Source organism: Pteropus vampyrus, unplaced genomic scaffold (genome assembly GCF_000151845.1).
Source record: "Pteropus vampyrus isolate Shadow unplaced genomic scaffold, Pvam_2.0 Scaffold43, whole genome shotgun sequence".
NCBI lineage: Eukaryota > Metazoa > Chordata > Mammalia > Chiroptera > Pteropodidae > Pteropus > Pteropus vampyrus.
Genome location: NW_011888824.1, coordinates 10,302,837 through 10,323,044, shown reverse-complemented (window position 1 = coordinate 10,323,044; position 20,208 = coordinate 10,302,837). Strand labels below are relative to the sequence as shown.

The 20,208-nt window shown below is 35.8% G+C and overlaps 1 protein-coding gene across 6 annotated transcripts in view; it reads right to left on the bottom strand.

Annotated features, from left to right (window-relative positions):
• MCM9 (minichromosome maintenance 9 homologous recombination repair factor) overlaps nt 1–20,208 on the bottom strand; it is a 67,387-nt gene that overhangs the window by 15,233 nt on the left and 31,946 nt on the right. For all 6 annotated transcript variants that reach the window (XR_002779973.1, XR_002779974.1, XM_011358781.2 and 3 more), the window contains exon 8: nt 12,069–12,243. Coding sequence is in view for 4 of the 6 variants with exons in the window: in XM_011358781.2 (XP_011357083.1) it covers nt 12,069–12,243 (175 nt within the window). In the remaining 2 variants the exon portion in view is untranslated. The remainder of the gene's footprint in view (nt 1–12,068; nt 12,244–20,208) is intronic.

The window sequence follows — 20,208 nt, the reverse complement described above, 5'->3', positions numbered from 1 at the left end:
GGAGGCCATATCCATGTTCATGGCAGCACTATTCATGACAGCCAAGAGGTGGAAGCAACCCAAGGGTTCATGGACAGAAGAATGGATAAACAAAATGTGGTATATACATACAATAAAATATTATTCAGCCTTAAAAAGAAATTCTGTCACATACCATAGCACAGATGAGCCATGGAGACATAAGTGAAATAAGCCAGTCACAAAGACAAATACTATATGATTCCACTTGTATGAAGTATCTAGGGCAGTCAAATTTATAGAAACAGAAACTGGTAGTTGCCAGAGACTAGGAAAGGGGAAAATGAGGAGTTGTTTAATGAGTATGGATTTTCAGTTTTGCAAGACAAAAAAACTTAAGATCAGTTGCACAACAATGTGACTATCCTCAACACTACTGAACGATACACTTAGAAATAATTAGGATAGCAAATTTTATGTTATGTGTCTTTTAACCACAATAAAAAAAAGTAATGCAGGCTGTTATGGACTGAATGTTTGTGTCTCCCTATAATTCATTATGTTGAAGCCCTAACCACCAATGTGATGATATTATGAGTGGGGACCTTCGACAGGTAATTAGGGTTAGATGAAGTCATGAGGGCAGACTCCCATAATAGGATTAATGTTCTTATAAAAAGAAGAGAGACCAGAGACTCTCTCCATACTCAGGCACTGAGGAAAGGCTATGTGAATACACAGTGAGAAGGCAACTACCCATAAGTCAGGAGGTGGCCATAAAAAAAGAACAAACTATCGATACATACAACATGGCATGATCTTGAAAACATTATGCCAAGTGAAAATTGTCAGACACAAAAAGTCACATTTTGTGTGATTCTGTTTATATGAAATGTCCAGAATAAGCAAATCCATATAGACAGTAGGGGCTTGGGGGATGGGGAAAATGGGGAAAGGAGAGAATGAAGAGTGACAGCTAAAGGGTATGGGATTTCTCTTTGGGGTGATGAAAATATTCAGGAATTAGGTAGTGGTGATAGTTGTACACTATGAATATACTAAAATCAATGAAACTGTATACTTTAAAAGAATAGATTTTATGTGGTATGTGAATTATATCTCAAAGCTCTCATAAGAAAAAGTCAGAGGAAAAGATCAAAATAAATGGTATGTTTGTAAAAAAGCAAAAACTATCTTTGTTCTCCTAAAGAGGAACATCCAAAAAATTGGGAAAACCTCCACAAAACTATATAAAATAAAAACATATTAATGATATTCTTATAATCCATTATGTATTTTTTGGTAATCTTAAATGCTAGGTATATACACCCTTCTCCTCTTTCTAACAAGGTTGATAAAACTGACAAATTACCTTTCACATCTAGGTTGATTCAAGGAGTGGTAACAAGAGGTTCACAGACAACGAGAAGAGGAAAGAGGAAAGGAGTGAAAGTACTGTTTGCATGTATCACCTAGAAAGAACAGAAAACTCTCAAAGTGCTTGATCTGAACTTACAACCTCACAACTTGGTGCATGCCTGGATGCCTCTAAGGAAGGCTCCTCAGCATGTTCCACAGTCCCTTCAGCCCTCTAGGGATCAGAGACCTCTCAGGGGTTGGGTAGAAAGGCTGGTTCCCTCCTCTCCCAGCCACCTCAGCTTAGCCCGAGGCGAGTTTATGAAAGATGCCACCAGAGATGAAGCTTCACAAGGTCCTGGGAGAAAAAGGCAAACAGGGTGCCTGGGTGTGGAGCAATCTTACCCTGAGGTTGTGGTTCCTTCCTAAGCCTGCTTCATCAATGAGAACTGAGGTAGGTTTTAACAATCTATATTCCCAAGTCCTGTCTCAGAGATTCTGATAGGTAGGTTGGTGTGGACTAGAAAACTGAAGATCAGTTGAGTGGGGATTGGTGCTGTGGCTCTTCTATGACTGTTGGAAGCACAATGTGCTGATAAACACTTACTTATGTGTCTCACTACAAGCATCTTAGAATGGAGGCATTGTCTTTTCATGTTTGTAGCTAGCAGGTGTTAGCAGCTAGCAGAAAGCATGACACTGCTTAGTGCTCATGCATGTTTACTGAGTAAAACAATAAATTGCCATCTTGCTGCTTTTTAAATTTTAGACTACACTGTCTACCTAGACATGTGAGTATATTTAGTAGCACCAAATACATAACTGCAATGTTAAATTTTCTCCTAAGATATGTTCTCAGCAAATAGTGAGGGTATCCTCTGTTATTTAAGAATCTATTAATATCCTGCCCTTGATGAGGTGCTAACCTAGTTAAGTTTGAAAAGAACCTTGAAAATAATGAAACTTACCTTTCCCAAATCATTACTTAGTTCAGCATTCTACAGCTTTAAGATCATCATCACATAAAACTCTCTCAAATGACTACACTGTTGTGTGGCATTGTGCTGCAGCTCGTCAGGCACAGGGATCCATTTACACAGTTTAAAAAGACAGGTAAATTCAAATACAGATACATACTGATATCTTTTTTAAGCTCATATTTCAGCATTTGCCTCTTGGTTTTTCTATTTTCATTAAGCAGCCAGGACAAATCTAAGGTATTAAAACCTCAAACTTTAAAAACATTTTCAAATTTAAGTAATATAAGCAAAGAACAACAAAAATTATTGATTTTCTCAAAAATGTACTGATTCAATAAAACCTATATTTTGGTGATGACACTGTTAGGTTACATTTTAGTAGACTCTAGGCATCCTGAGTATTTTAGCATTTTTTTCTATTTTGACTACCCATAACAAACTTTTACACTGCAGAAATCATGTTGAATGGTCTGTCCCAGCTACCTGCACATTCGAATGGTGGGTATATAGCTTACCATATGTCCCTACTGGTATACAACCACCACATGGATCAAGTTTAACCTTTACGCAAAAAACATTCTGTCTGGAATGATCAAGTGTGTGGTTCTGATTTTTAAAAAGAACTCTCTAACTCTGTGCAGTGCATATAAACTGACACATTAAAAAAAATCTCAGAACTCCCTGCAGCCTTGGAGGCCTGCCAGATACTCTGATCCAGTGGTTCATACTAATATCCTTAGAGAGATTATAATTCAAATAAAAAGTCCTTCACAAATCAATCAGACTTTAATCACTAGAAACATGTAAAAGAGAAAGAGAGAAAATAAAAGCAGACATTTTCAAGAGATCTTGAAAATGATATTGCAAGGTATCAAACATCTCAAAGAAAAACCTGAAGTGATCCTAGAAAAAAGGCCCAGAAAATCTAGATAATGATGGTTCAATGAAAGATTCCTATTCTAGGATATAGAAGCCTTTATATTGCTGGTCAAAGAAAAACGGTATGAACTGGGGAATGAGGAGTAGGTAAGGTGTTTTAAAGGTAAAATTCAGAGTATTTTACTCTCGTAGAATACATGATTAAGTATTCCTTTTCCACACTTAATCCTTTTTATCTGCTACTAATTTACATTTTGCTTGATATGCTTTACGTCTCAAGAGACATTTTCACAAGAGCTCTACATTTGGCAATTAACTGTATACTTTGCATCAGAAAGATTAAAAGGCTTCTAATTAGGGAGAATGAACTTAAAATTCTGACACTGTTAGCCAAAAATTAGATGAGCTACTATTGGAGGAAGATCTAACTTTTTCTTATACTGCAGAATGACACAGAGTAAGTGCTATGAAAAATGAACACGTGAGCTAAAGTGGCACTTGAAGAATATTTTCATTGGTTTCACCACTAAGCAGATAGCTATAACTGTTGATTGAGGGCACACTTAACTTTGGGCCCAAGAGCAAAAACAACTGTACTATTTTTACATTTTTCTGTGAGTAATATTACGTTAAAATAAAAGTTAAAAAATAAAAAATTAAAAGGACAACTTGGATGGAGGAAAAAAAGATCACGCACATGGCGGTAACTATGATATGGGGAAAAACTATAAAAACCACTAAAAATCAGTCAAGAGTCTCCACCCCATTAGGTACACATGATTGAGTACTGTCTTGAAAAACCCTGCCATCCTTCTTGTCTATCTCTTTTAAACCCACTGAGCTCAAGACTTATAAATAGCTACTTCCTATGGAGATTGATTTATCAGGCTATTCTGTCTCTGTCTAAACTATTGTTTCCTAGCACTTTCAAATCTACCAGCATGGAAAATTGTTGTATGACTTGTTCTTTGGTATGTTCCTTAAGTGATTCTTTTGTCTTCATTATAGTCATGGACAGGTCAATCACTGGAATGCCCACCATGTATGTAATCCCACAACCCACAAACTGACAGACAGAAGCAGCAAACTGGACCAGAGACTGGCACCTGACCCAGGGGGAGTCAATCCATAAACTGGCCAGAGGCCTCCGAGCTGGTCTTGCATAAATATTCTAATAAAGACTATAACATCTAACTGGGCCTCTTTTCAGAGTATCTGACATGGACACCCATGAGAGAGCTGAACTTCTAAAAAGACCTGACCGAGTCTAAAAGACCCACAAACACACACAAAAAAATCAATGACAGAGAAAGTGTCTGAGTCACAACAATGGGAGAGCATGTTTGAAGATGAATACACTTCTGATGCTAAGGTGGCAAGAGACAATACAGCTGCTAGTTTATATCTACTTTGAACAAAATGTCCATCTGCAAATTATGTTCCAGTCACCAAAAGATATAGCTTTTGCTAATCCCACATAGCCTAGCAGGCCTGGCTTAAGGTCTACTTCAGGTAACTTGTGCTAGTTTCATTATAACTTTAAAAAGCTTTTACAGTTATTGTCCACCTTATAACATTCATTATTTCATCCTGGAGCAGAATCATGTTTTAGCTGACTGTTCAAGGTTCTTAGATAGATGTAGAAGCCTGATGATAATAATGATAATTGTCCATATTCACTTACAGCAATTTCAAAATCCAAAAAAACTATGAAAAAGTAAGTTTTTCGTAGTTAATTTGACAGCAAAATCTAACCTAAATTGATGTCAGTTTTTATTCCACTTAGTGTGAAGTTTCAAGTTTCATCACAAAATAATTAAAGTGTTTGATTACAGGGTGCTGTCTCAGACACTACCTGGAGGTTTCATAATATGTGACATATGTACTATACTACCTTCCTAAAATTAAAACAAAACATCTGGATACCAATATGCATCTGGCCCCAAGGGTTTCTGAAAGGAATTGCAGACCTATAAGTTACACTTAAATAGCATTTATCACATGCCTGGTTCTAGCCTAAGGATTAACTCATTCAATTTTCACAACTGTCCTATGAAAGAGAGTAATTGTCACCGTCTTACTAATGAGGAAGCCAATATGCCTAGCTAGTAGGTAGTGGAGGTAGAATGCCAACCCAGCCACTAGCTCTGGAGACTCTTGCTCTTAATTATTTTGATAATTCTTTTAACATCCAATGTGTTTTTGTGGTCATTTTAAAGAGGTGGAGCTCTTGATGCAGTTTCCTGAGCTTGTTCCATGTCTAGCAGTGATCATTTTCAATATATCATGATTTAATATAAAACCATATTTTATGTATGTACATATTCTGCAATAAACCAGCCAGCAGCTGAATCTGTTTGTCATGGCTGAGTTGGTGGGTCAGGCCATAATTTGCAGCATCTCATAGGTGGCACCTTAAAGGTTATCCATTTACTCATTAGATGTTTTAATTCCTTATATAAAGGTTTTCTATTCTAAACTTGAAGGCCTCTGCAACCCTAGATGCAACCTACTTGGTCTCTAGGCAGCTCTAACCACTAAAACGTCTTCCTTGTACAAATTCTAAATATGTCTCACTGAACCTTCTAGCCATTGATTCTAACGGATATAGAACAAATCTAATTACATTTCTTTATTTGAGTCCTTCGAAATAATTGTAGATAACTGTCTCCCCAATTATTTATTCTATAACTAGCTTAAGAAAAACATAGGTAATGTTTTAAAAATACACAGCAAAAGTTGCTATTATGAGTTAAACAAGAACGAATAACTTCAAAAAAAAAAAATACTGATTTCTAGATTTCCCTAGGATAACGGCAGCTTTTTACATCCAAATCTCTCAACATATCCTCCAGACATATTATGGACATACAAGAAAAGCAAATAAATCCATAAAACAAAACTATAAAGTAACTAAGAAAAAGAGAAAGAATACAGCAAACTTCAATTTACATGTAAATAGGCAAATAGACCTTAGAAACCAGCAAAGCTAACTAGAGCCTGTACTGGAATGGAAACATCAGTGGAGATAAAGTGGAAAGGAGGAGAGAGCAAAGGGGTCCTCGTAATGGTGGAGCACAGATAAAATCACCCCTAGAAACAAAGTGTCCCATACGGAGTAGGGAAATATTGAGAACAGGTTTGAGACCCTGTGAATCAAAGCAGTAACTACTGGGGAATAGAAAGGAATCTGAAAGTTCCTGGAACCAGAGATGGCAGTCTTGGAAAGGGCTGTGGAGTAGTTGGATGGCTAAAATATTGGTCGTGATCCATGACACAGTTCAAAGAGATATTAAACTCTGGATAGCAGCCAAGACAAAAAAGAAACATTTGAAGAATTTTATCTTGAAAAGATAATCATAGAAATGTTTTTCATAATAATAATGATAACATCAATGCCTACTAAGGTGCAATGGTCTGAAAAGGAAACCCAGAGAAAAGTTCATTACATCAAAGCACTCAAAGTGCTTCTCAGGCAAAACTCCTTTCAACACAGATTATACATTGGACAGATTGTTTAAAGGAGAAACAATGAAAAATTGACTGTAAACGGTAGTAGCGAAATAAAGCTCCAATCTCATCTCCTAGCTTTAAGTCCCAACCTTTCCCAACAACAGACAAAAGAAATCCAACTTGAAAATTATTCTTTAAGTAAATTATTTCCTTTGGGAGATATCACTTCAATTAAAAAAAAAAAGGTTTTACTGATGATAAATATATCGATCTCTCTGGCACTGTTATTCCTTTCCATCTCCTTCCCATCTACCCTCAGGTGGTGTCTTACTGTGCAAGTTACCATCGGAGCGTACAGTTTGGGCTGTGTCATACCCATTCATTTGTTGTTACCAGCCAGGGAAGAGCTGAGTGCAAAAAGAATAAGTGTTTAAAAACTTTAATATTAATTTGACAGAGTGAGTTCATGTCTGTTGAATCTAAATATAAAATATGTGCCTACATATTTTTTTAAATTAAGGATTACTGTAGTATAATTTACATATAGTAAAATCCATATTTTTAAGGGGCCCCTCTGCAGTCAATCTTCTCTCCTGACCCTGAACCCCAGGCAACTACTATCTGATTTCTCTCCCTTACAGTTTTGCCTTTTTCTAGAATTTCATAGAAATGGAATCATGAACTACATAATCTTTTGTGCCTGGCATCTTTCACTTACATTGTGCTTTTAAGATTCAACCATGTTGTTGCATGTATCAACAGTTTATTCCTTTATATTGCTTATTTATATTTATACTCCATTGCATGGATGTATCAAAATGTGTTTATCCATGCACCAGATAATGGATTTCTGGGTTGTTTTCAATCTTGGATGATTATGAAAGCCGCTGTAAGTATTTATGTACAGGTCATTTTTGTAAATGGATATCCAAGTCTACCAGCGCTATTTTATTGAAATGACGATCTTTTTTCCATTGATTTATCTTGTCATCATTTTAAAAAGTCAACTGACTTTATACCTGTGGGTCTATTTCTCGACCTATATTCTCTTTCATTGGTCTATGTGTATCCTTATACCAATGCTACACACTGTCTTGATTACTGTAAATTTATACTAAATCATGAAATAAAGTAAGTCCTCCAAATTTGTTGTTTTTTGAATTTTTTTTGGCTATTGTATAGTTCCTGTGCTTTTCCATACAAAGTTTAAAATCGGATTGTCAATTTCTGTAAAAAAGCTTATAAGGATTTTAACTGAAATTGCGCTGATTCTATAGATTGCTTTAGGGAGAACTTATACCTTAATATTAAGTCTTCCGATCACTGAAACTCAGTATATCTCTGCATTTATTAGGTCCTTTTTAATTTTTCATCAATGTTCTATAGCTTTTATTGTAAAAATCTAGAAGGTACTGTGCTATATTTATCCTTAAACATTTAACTTTTTAGATACTATTATAAATGGTGTACTTTATTATGTGTTATATTGTACTTCAGTTTATACCTGCTCATTGCTAGCATATAGAAATAAAATGGATTTTTATATGTAATTCACAATATTAACAGAATAAAAAATGCATCCTAGTACTTTATTCTTTGAGATTTTCTATGTAGATGATCATGTCATATAAAATACAGAGTTTTAACTTCTTCTTTTCTGATATGTCTTTTATTTCTTTTTTCTTTTCTTTTCTTTTGGGTGGGGGGGCCTTACTAAACTGACAAGGACTTCCATTACAATACTGACCAGAAGGGGTAAGACTGGACATCCCTGACATGCTCCAATCTTAAGTGGAAAACATTCAGTCTTTCGCTATTAAGTATGAGATGCCATTTAAATGAGTGAAGGGACTTCTGGTTTGCTGAGAATTTTTATCATGAATGGGTATTGAATTTTGTTAAATTCAATGCAATTTTGTCCAACTGTACTCTTTCTGCATTTATTGGGATGATAGGTTTTTCTTTTTTATTCTGTTAATATTGTGAATTACATTGATTTCAAATGTTACAGCAACTTCGCATTCCTAAGATAGCCCCACTTCGTTATAATATACAATCCTTTTTATATACTGCTGGACTTATTACTAAAGCACTGGCAAAAATTTTCTTGTCTATGCTCACGGGGGATATTGGTCTGTAGTTTTATTTTCCTGTAATTTCTTGGTCAGGTTTTGGTATTTCCCTGGAATATTCTTCATCATCCTTTTATTTTTAACTTACCTGTGTGTTTTAATTTAAAGTCAGTTTCTTAAGGGCAACACTTAGTTGGATCTTGCTTTTTTATCCAATCTGACAATCTCTGCCTTTTAAATGTTTAAGTGATTTATAATTACTGATATGGTTGAATTTGAATCTATTATCTTGCTGTGTTCTATTTCTCTCATCTATTCTTTGTTTCCTTTTTCTTTTCTTCCTGCCTTCTTTTGGATTATTTTTTAAGACCTCATTTTCTCTCTACAACTGGCTCATTGGTTATGTCTCCTTTATTTTCTAGTGGTTGTTCTAGAGTTTACATCTATAACTTATTACAGTCTACCTTCAAATAATATTATGCCACTTTATGTATTGTGTAAGGTCATTCCAAGTGATCTGGAAATTGGCATGGTTGTTGCTGTCCTTACTTTTAGTGCACCAGACTAAATGATCTCAGTGTTGAGCTGCCTTACCTTGTGCTTAGTCTGAGGATTGCAGTGCTGAAGGTTTCTGCTCTACCATCAGCTTTTTGCAGTCACCGCACACCCACTCCACGGAGGGGTCTCTTTCACACTCCTGCACCTTCCCCAGAGGCAGACTACTGCTGCTTGTTCCTCAGGGTTAGGTTTATTTGGGGGCAGGGAGAGTTAAAAAAGCGTTTCTATCCCTTCCACCTATGGCAGCTGGCTGAGTCCTGCCACGTATCTGTGGTGTTCTTGGGCAGGAAAGGTTTTTCTATTCCTTTCCCAAAAGTACAGACCTCTGTTTTGTATTGGTTTGGGATCCTGGACCCATTTCCTGCTCTTCTCTCAGGGGAAGATGGCTTTTGCTTCTACCCTTCTCCCAAAAGCAGCACCTTTCTCCCAGCTCCTGTGGGAATGAAGGGAGAGTCTCTGATCTCCTCCAGAGGCAGAAGAGGTTTTTTTTGTTTTTGTTTTTGTTTTTTGCTTCTACCCTTTCCCCAGAGGCCCTGGGGATGACAGCGTTTGTTGCCCAGCTCCAGTAATCAGGTGTTCATTTCATATGAGATGTGTCTGGGGAAGTCACAGGGTTTTGTGCTTATTCCCCAGCAGCAATCACCTCTCTGGTTCCGTGACTGATGAGGGCAGACTAGGGTCTCTCCGGTCTTCTGTCCTGTCCAGTTTTTCTTGTGAGCATTTGGTGGAGACCTGTGGCAAAGGGCTTGCAAGTGGGAACTCCCCTTGCGTTTGGAGCTCTCGGTTATTCTAAACTGATATGCTAACCCACTTTTGGACTTGAGGGAATTTAAAATTAATTTTGGTTATTTGTCCTTATTTGGTTCTCTGGCAGCCACTTCCTCCTCTCATGCTCTGTCAAAGGTGACAGTTTGTGTACCTTATTTCTCCTAGGAAGGGCTTGGCACATTTTGGAATTAAGTACCATTGATTTCCTTGTAAACTCAGCTCTCTGATAAGTTCAAAGAAAGTTATGATTTTTGTAAGCTATCTGGAGTTTTCTTTTTGAACAGGAGTGACATGCTCTTACTACTTTCTATATTCTAAGTGAAAGAAGAATTTAGGCTTATATTTTGTATGTCTGTTTTTTTATTTTTAAAATAATTTTATTGTATTTTAAGAAAATATTGCTCTGTGATAGATTTGACAGATTGGAAAGCATTAAAACTAGTCCTTTATCATAAATAGTCTGAAAAACACTGTTTGAGTATATATAGTAGTTACAGTTATGACAAGATTGTCCAAGTTGTAGGTGTCATGACAAACTGTTTATCTATAGGAACATTTCTTTTGGGATTTATAACATACTGATGGGTAGTACAAAAAGTTCATATTAATTCATACTTTACAGAGGGTAAGGGCAGTTTTGAGTGGTTAATAAATTATTTTCACTTATGAAGACTTAGTATGTAGCCTATCATATAGCACAGCCAATGTTCTCCCTTTCTAAAATACGTTCATAGCATTTGTCCCAATTTTCCATGATGCCAGGGTTAATTACTTAAGAATCTTTCAAAATGCCCCAGATTTCCTCTGGAAAAGGCATATCAAAATAAACCAGAGATTCTACCAACTGGCAAAGGGGCTACTGAAATGGAAACATGAGAAGAGAAGGTAATCTTGAAGACACTTAGGAAACTATTATCTCTGATTTCCCGATAAACAATTTTGAAGTAATAATTATTTATTTTAAAATATTTTCTCACATAACACTTTTATTATGAAATTATCACTTTGTTGTTCATGTCTATCTTTCCTAACAAAATAGTGAACAACTCAAGAACAATGTTGTATTCATCTTTGTACTTCTCAGTGTCTAGCACAGTGCCTGGCATACAGCAGGCTCTTAATGAATACCTATTTGAGTGAATACATATTGAATTAAATGAATAGATCTGATAATGGTTCTGTCTAGTTTTTCTTGTATCTTTTTTCTCCAGGCTATATCCTGCTCTTACCTCTCTCCTCTTTCCTTTTTCGCTAGTGTAATAAACAGATCTCACAGAATCTATAACACCATAATGTTTGCCTGGCTCCCAAGTAACCACTACTGTTTGAAGCTCTATCTGCCTGATCAGTTGGCTTCATACCTATAACAGTAGCATTGGGGCTGAGATAATTCCAGCTCTGTCTTTTGCTTGGATGACCTGGCAGCCTGCTTGGTGGCCAGATTTTGTAGCCAAATAATTTTCCTATAACCACCTCAGGGCCTGGATGAATGGATTTCTATTTGAACCTGCCTATTTTTCTCCCTCATTGGTCCTATGTATCCAGGGACTCACATACCTCAACTCTTGAACCTCTTTGAGTCACAAAGGTACTTCATCTTATGGTAATATATATTATTTCATTTTCCATATGCTCTGATCAATCTTCCATTAAGATATATAAGGAGAATGCCACTGAAAGCAGATATGGTCTTTTCTTTTTGAATATTCAAAATTCTTAACAGAATAATACATCCAGGGTAGACATACAATTATTGAATGAGAGAATGAGTTGAACTCTGCATTGAAAGCTCTTCATAAGTCCCTTCCATGAATTTAGTCAACTTAACATTTACACTTTAGTTTTCCCTTTCCTTTTCCCAACAAATCATTTTACTTCTCTCACTCACCTTCATGGGAAAACTAATGTGCCATAAAGGGTGTTAACTGACAGTTCCTGAGAGGACCAAACGTACCTTGCAGTTCAGTAAGTTTCACATTTTTCCATAATCATTTATTAACTAATTTCACTATTCCCATAGATTTTTTAAAAAAGAAACTCTTACCCAGCTTTAGCAACACTTATGGTTTGTTGTTCCATTGCTTCGTGGATACTAGTTCTATCATGCTCTTTGAGGCTATTAAATTCATCGATACAGCAAAGGCCCGCATCTGCAAGCACTAACGCTCCAGCCTCCAAATTCCATTCTCCTGAGTCTTTTACAGCAGTTACTGTAAGACCTAAGAAAACAAGCACACTGTGTCAGCTTTTGTTTTCAAAAGCACATCTTATACCTATGAACGGAAACAAATATATGCATTTTAAATGGAAGGGTCACAGCTTTTATTTCTAGCATACTAAGAATGAATGACATCAGGACAACTACTTCAGGTGTCCAGTCACTAGAAGGTCTCAGAAGACCCAATGCTCTGAAAATCTAACAGGTGTTGAAGATTTTGTAACAACCAGAAGTCTCCAAATTTTCTGTCTCTCCTTGGTAGATATTCTTAGTTAGTGGTCTAAACTTTTGGAAGGAGCAAATGGATCTCCAGAGATATTATAACAAGAGGTTCTGTACTATATACTGTTTACACAGAAAGGTCCAAAGACAAATAACAGTAGATATTATAGTCCAATGATGAAAATGAAAAGTTTGTTCCCAGTCACAGAAGATTCCCTTTATATATCTTATTTGATTTTAATTCATCTTTTCTACAAGTCAATAAAGCAGAGGGGTCAAAAGCTAAGGCTATGGAGTCACCTAGACTTGGATTTGAATCCTGGATCTGTCATTCTGGCTATCATACTGTAGTCAAGTTTCTTAAAATATCCAGGCCTCAGTTTATTCCTTTAAACGGGGGGTAACGATAGAAAATATTTTATATATTCTTGGATATTCAAATAGAATATAAGTAAAGCTCTTTAAAATGTGTATGATACATAATGAGTAGTTATTGTTGATAAAAATTGATAAATCTCTGGCTAGACTGATCAAGGAAAAAAAGGAGACAAAAATTACAAATATCAGGAATGAAAGAAGACATCACTATAGGCCCTACAGACACTGAATTAATAATATGGAAATATAGTGAACAACTCTATGTCCTAAGTTTGATAACTTAGATGAAATGGTCAAATTCTTTGAAATATATAAACTGCCAAAGTTTATCTTGAAAAAGACGACTTGTACAATCTTATAACTACCTTGAAAACTGACGATGTTGTTAAAACCCTTGCAGTTAACACAGAAATCTACAAGCTGAGATGACTTCATGGTGAGTTCTACCAAACATTTAAAGAATGAAATACCAATTCTTCACAAACTCTTCTTTAGAAGTAGAAGAGAACACTTCTTAACTCATTCTATGAGAACAATATTATCCACATATCGAAAATCACAAGAATACTAAAGATCAATATCTCTTATGACTACAGGTACAAAAATCCTCAACAAAATACTAGCAAACCAAGCTTAGCAATACATAAAAAGGATTATATAAATGCATGACTGGTGCAACATCTGGAAATCAACTAATGTAATATTCCCATTTTAACAGAGTAAGGGACAAAAAGCTCAAGATCATCTCAACAGAGGCAGGAAAAGCATTTGACAAAATTCAACAACTAGGAACAGAAGAGAACTTTCTCAACTTGATTAAGGGCATCTACAAAAAACCCAGAGGTAACATCATTCTTAATGGCTTAAGACGGAATATTTTCCCACTAAGATCAGAAACAAGACAGAGACTTCACTCTCACTACATCTATTCAACACTGTACTGGAGGTTCTAGGAAGGGCAATTAGGCAAAAAATAAAAAAATAGGCATCCAGGAAAAAAAGAAGTAAAACTATCTCTGTTTGCAGATGAAATGATTCTGCATATAGAAAACCCAAAGAAATCCACTAAAAATGTATTACAACTAATAAGTTCAGTGGGGTTGAAGGAGACAAAATCAATTTTGAAAAATCAATCATATGTTGGGAGCATTTGAGATTTTGCTCCTTAGCATATGCTGTCAGTTTGGCTCAAATGACTCTTATAAAAATTTTAAAAAATAATAAAATAAAAATCAATCTTATGTCTATATACTTGCAATGGAGAATACAAAAATGTGTTAAAATACTAATTCCATTTACAATAGCATCAAAAAGAATAAAATACTTAGGAATACAAAATATAAGGCTTATACTTTGAAAATTATAAAGCATTGTTGAAAGAAATTAAAGACCACTTAAATAAATGAAAACATAGTCCATATTTACTGACTGGAAGACTTAACATTGTTAAGATGGCAACAATCCTCTCCAAAGGAGCTACAGATTTAATGCAATCCTTATCAAAATCTCAGCCGGCTTCTTTGCAGAAATTGACAAAGTGATCCCAAAATCATATGGAAATTCAAGAAATCCCAAATAGCCAACACAACCTTGGGAGAAAAAACAAATATGGAGGATTCATATTTCCTGATTTCAAAAATTACTAGAAAGCTATAATAATCAAGACAATGCGGTAATGGCATAAGGATATATACCAACAGAACTGAATCGATTGTGCAGAACTAAACCCATCTATTTATAGTCAATTCATTTTTTATAAGAGTTCCAAGACAGTTCATTAAGGAAAGAATAGTCTTTTCAAAAGACGCTGCTTGGAAATTGGACATCCACTTGCAAAAATAGCAATTTGGACCCCTACTTCACACCATAAACAAAAATAATTCAAACTAGATCAAAGACTTAAATGTAAGATGCTAAAAACATTAAACACTTAGAAGAAAACACAGGTGTAAATCTTCATGGCTCTCGATTCGGCAATGTTTTTGAGAAATGACACCAAAAGCACAAGCAAAAAACGATGAAATAGATAAATTGGATTTCATCAAAATAAAAAGCTTTGTGCTGCAAAAGCCAATCCCAAGAAAATAAAAAGATATCCCATAGAATGGGAGAAAATTTTTCTAAACCTGATAAATACAAATTTCTGATGTCTCTAATAAAAGACTTGTATTTAGAATAAATTTTTAAAGTTCAATGATAAAAAGAAAAATGACCCAAACTTTTAAATGGCTGAAGGATCCATACAGATGTTTCTCCACAGAAGATATACAAATAGTCAATTAGCAAATGAAAAATGCTCTACATTTTTAGCCTGATGACTAAAATGTAAAATGGTCCAGCCACTTGGGAAAACAGTCTCGTAGTTCCTCATAAGGAGCTACCACACGACCTAGCAATTCCATTCTTAAGCACAGACCCAGAGAAATGAAAACATATATCCCACACAAAAATGTGTACATAAAACGTTCACAGCATAGTTGTTATTTTTTAAAAAATCACTGTGTAATCATACCAGGGAACTTGGAGGTGGATTCTTTGTATGCTGGATTCAAGGCCTTCTACCAACCTAAAATCTACCAATTAATTATCTACTAGCTCATTTGTGAAAACTTTCACCTTCCTATCCTTTTCAGTTTTTGACCTTTTCCAATAAACCTGTATATAAGGCATCCAGTCTCACGAAGCTTACTTGCCTAGCTTCTGTCAAGCATGTCTCCATTTACTGTCGTTTGTCTCTATAGTAACCAACTGAAAAAGCTGCTATGCTTAGCAGTGGCTTTGTGCAAGCAGTGGTCTAGCCAAGAGATGTTTTAAAGACCTGAGTCCTCTCTACTTATCACAACATTTCTCCTGGTTATTAGGAAAAGGAGAGAGCCTCTGATGAATGGGAGAGGTGGAAGGTTGGAGAGAAGGATGGAATGTAAAACATGAAGGAAGATGGATTATACGTAGAGACTGAGGTCAAGAGGAAAATAAGTTTAGAAGGACCTTCATTTATAAGAGGACTAAGAACACATGGTTAAAAACTAAATACAAGAAACAGACAAGTATTATGCATTTCCATCCATGTTCTTCTGGTCAGAATGATATTAACATCAGCAACTGTCAATAAAAAACATAATTATGGTGCTTCAGAAAGATGACTGATATCATTGATAGCTATCCTAAGGGTGTTTAACAGTGTAGTCCAGCTATGCATAAAGGCACAGAGTTTATATCTTCAACAAAATTCTAACCTAACAGTGGGTAGAAATGAGTACAAAACAGTGAAACTATTATTAAAGAAGTGGAGCACAGAATAGGGAAGGGGGATGCTCTTTATGTAACAAATATGGAAACCTTATAAAAAATATACAGATGCATTGAGGGTTCATCCCCTCTACCTCCCAGTCATCCCTTCTACAACAGGAGGCTTTATCTCAATGGGGAGACTCCAGCTTTGCCATGGCTGGGGCCTCCTCTTACTTCCTGTATATACCTGCACCGACCTAATTCACGGAGCTTCATTCCTCAAGAGTTAATTAATCAGGTCATTACTACAATGTCTGCTAGCCTGTGAGTTCTTCCAAGAAACGATACTAATTGCTTTTTCTATATACAAAGTCCATGTTAAGTATTATCTGACACAGAGAAGAAAAAGTAGAGAAGCACTAGGGCAGCAATTAAAGGAATGGGTTTCTGAGCACTAGTGCCCTCATTTGCTACATGGAGAGGAAAATACATTACCCTCTTACCTTACTAGGATGTTGTGAGGCTCGAAATGTATGTATACATATATGTCGCATATATATACATACCATATATTTACTGTACACACAGTACACACACACACACACACACACACAGACTTTATTGTGATACCATATTACCTTCTATTCTTTATCATACTGACTTAATTACATACTTATTTTTCCTACTAGACCATAGGTCTTTGAGGATAATGCCCATGTATGTTTTGTCTTTGGATATTCCACAGAGCCTAGCACAATAATTTTTTTTTTAACTTTTTAAAAATTAAGTTTATTGGGGTAACATTGGTTAATTCAATTATATAATTTTCAAGTGTACATTATAATTTGACATCTGGATTCTATTGTGTTTACCACTCAAAGTCGTTTCCTCCAGTTACCATATATTTGATCCCCTTTACCCACTTCGCATTCTCCTTACCCTCCTACATTTGACCCCCTTTACCCCATCTACCTTCCTCCTCCTCTGCCACCCTTTATCCTCTGGTAACCACCAGTCCATTGTCCATGTCCCTGAGTCTCTGTTTGTTGGTTCTATTCATTTGTTGCTTTTAGGTTTAGATAATAATTTCACATAAAAATGCCCTCTGTACTTATGTAATGAGTTGTTACTATTAAAATCATTACTGTAAGATTTATTTGTTATAAATGCCTGTAAACTCCAGCAAATCTCTACATTGTACATTTATACATAAAATTTTAGTTAAAAGTACCATTAAATTTTGACATTCTATAACTAATAATAGGGGGCCCTTTAAACTAATTAAAGAACATATTACAATAAGCCTTAAATAAAAAATTTTTTTAAAAGATGGGGACAATAATGTAAATGTCTCTTCAAAGAAAATTCAATACAATGTAATTAACCCAAGTGGAATCCAGGATTTGAACAAAGGCAAGAGGTAAGCACTTCCATTCCTATGATAACTTCTGCAGCAGGCACTGAGACTTGATTTCTTAGTTGTACTACACTTTAACTCACTCTTTCATCTTGTTTTGTGTGTGACTTCAATTTAACTTCAAATTTAAGCTTTTTAAAAGCCCTCTATAGAGGAGATATGAACCATAGAAGCAAACTGCATCTTGTGTCTTCAGAATTTAAGCTGTATGTCTAATAGTAGGTACTTCCTTTGAAGAACAGCTACAGCATACCACTCCTCACTACGCCACAATCTATTGGCATAGCTAAATGACCACTTCACTTCACACCATGGAAAGCACTCAATAACTGACCAATAAGAGGATCAAATAAGTTTAGGTTACCAGGTAAGCTTAATTCTGTGCTAACAAAAATTATAGCTATATTAGTTTGCTAGGGTTGTCATAACAAAATACCAGACTGGTGGCTTAAATAACAGAAATGTATTTCTTGCAGTTCTGGAGGCAAGAAGTACAAGTTCAAGGTATAAGCAGGGTTAGTTTCTTTTCAGGCCTAGCTCCTTGGCTTGCAAATGACCACTTTCTTCCTGTGTCCTCACATGGTCTTTCCTCTGTGCATGTATACCCTTAGTATGTTCAAATTTCCTCCTCCTTGAACGACACCAGTTAGAGACTAGATTAGCGCCCACCCTAAGGGACTAATTGTAACTTAACCATCTCTTTAAAGGCTCTATCACCAAATACAGTCACAGTCTGAGGTACTGGGGGTTAGTGCTTCAACATATAGATTTGGGAAGGGAATACATTTTGGCCCCAAACAATAGCTAACTGGGCTCATTTATCTCTGTCCTAGGCACTAATTTAGGCTTTGTTCATTTTAGAGCCAAAAAACGTCTTTCAGCCAGCCTCAAGTAATCTGTACAGAAAGAAGCAATTTGGGGATTACATTCCATGTAGCTCTCCAAGCATCATGTGGGCCTCCTTGGGTACTTAATACATTAAGGCATTCATGGTGACTCATCTGTTGCAATATAGTTAGCTGTTTGAGAGTCACTAAAAAGTTGTTCAGAAACAGATCCTATAGACTGTCTCTGAAAGCAGAATGATGCTCTTACAATTTCTCCCTCTACAACATGCCAGTTAATTTACAAATATGCCAGGGCACATCTGGGAAACCTTTTGGTCTTTCTCGTAAAGTATTGTCGATGGTGAGAACACTACTGGAGTGCTCGAAAACTCTTCAATATTTCTGAAAAGCAGTAATAAGATGGTTAAGATAGGACAGACAATATGAGAGGTCTGGAGCCAATTCCTGTGGCTTCCAGTGAACTCTAAGGGAGTATGTGACATGTTAAAAGATTTTAAAGAAAATAAGCCAAACCAGTGGTATCAAGGTAGATAGATCTTCTTAGTTCTTGATGCTACATATCCAACAAAAGTGAGTTTTATGGTAAGATGTACATTATGACACACCTATAGTAAGAGAGCAAAACGCACTTCATCTTATCAAGCTTACAATGTCATTTTTATAAAGTGAATTATAATCTCTTAAGAGGGCCTGCAATAATCAGAAAACAGCATACCATTCTTAAGGGAGTCATGTTTTAATCTTCGAATGGTGATTTATCTTATACATTTAGTGTCTTACAGCATACAGAAATTTACACCTTATCTTAGCTAGCCTTAGGACCAGCACTAATAAGAACAAAGAATAGTTTATCAATCACACTAATCTGTGCCTATAACCAAAGTATGACTCACACTCCAGTGCACACAAATAACTGGGCTTGAGGAAACCACTTCTGGTAGGTTCTGTTTCACTGTTTAATTCATTGACAAGAAAACAGGACCCCCATGTAAGTAGTTTTCCTAAATGTGGGGAGGCCTGGTATTAGCTGTCCCATATTAACTTTCAAAAGACCATTACATGAAGAAGTCTCACTAAAAGCAACCTACTTAAGTATGAACAATGCCTAAAAAATGAAACTCAAAATTCTGAGCACTATACTAGAAAAAACTCTTTCAGCACAGATGACACTTAAGAATTAATTTTCTCTCTGAATTTAATAGCCAAGTTTAGTGGTTTCATTCACAACACTTAAGAAAATGATGGCTTATGAAAAGCTGGTAATAACACAAGCCTTTATACTTTAGACCACCACCCTTACTTAACAACCTCACGAATGTGTTAAAAGTTCTCTTTCCCCACGGTGGTAGTCAATGCACCATAAATGAATCAACATTGAATACAGATGAATCAATCAAAGGCTCCTCAGAACTCATAAATGGTGCTGTGAATTTTTATTTACTAACGGTTTAAGTCATAATTTTTTTGAAAATCATGTCGTGGTATGCCTGTGTGTTCTCAACTCTCCTTTCCCCTTATCTCTAATTAAATGTTGCCCTTTGGTCTCCTGATAATTCCATTTTCTCCTTTTATGTCCCTGTTATGCCCACCAAACAGCAGCAACCAGGGATGTAATAATCACACCTCTAGTAATCTTTCCTTATTCTAGGGCTTTCCAGATTAGAAAGGGAGAAAGACGACCCCGCTGCAGCCCAAACACTACGTATTCATATTTTCAAGCAAAATCTGTGTGCTAAAGCGTCTTCTCGTCTTTCATTTTGTATCTATTTAACAGCGCTGTTGTGCCCAAACGCAGATATTAGCTAAGAACTAGATTTTCAAAATGGCTTTGCTCCTTTCGAGCTGGCATCGATCTATAAAAATGCAATTT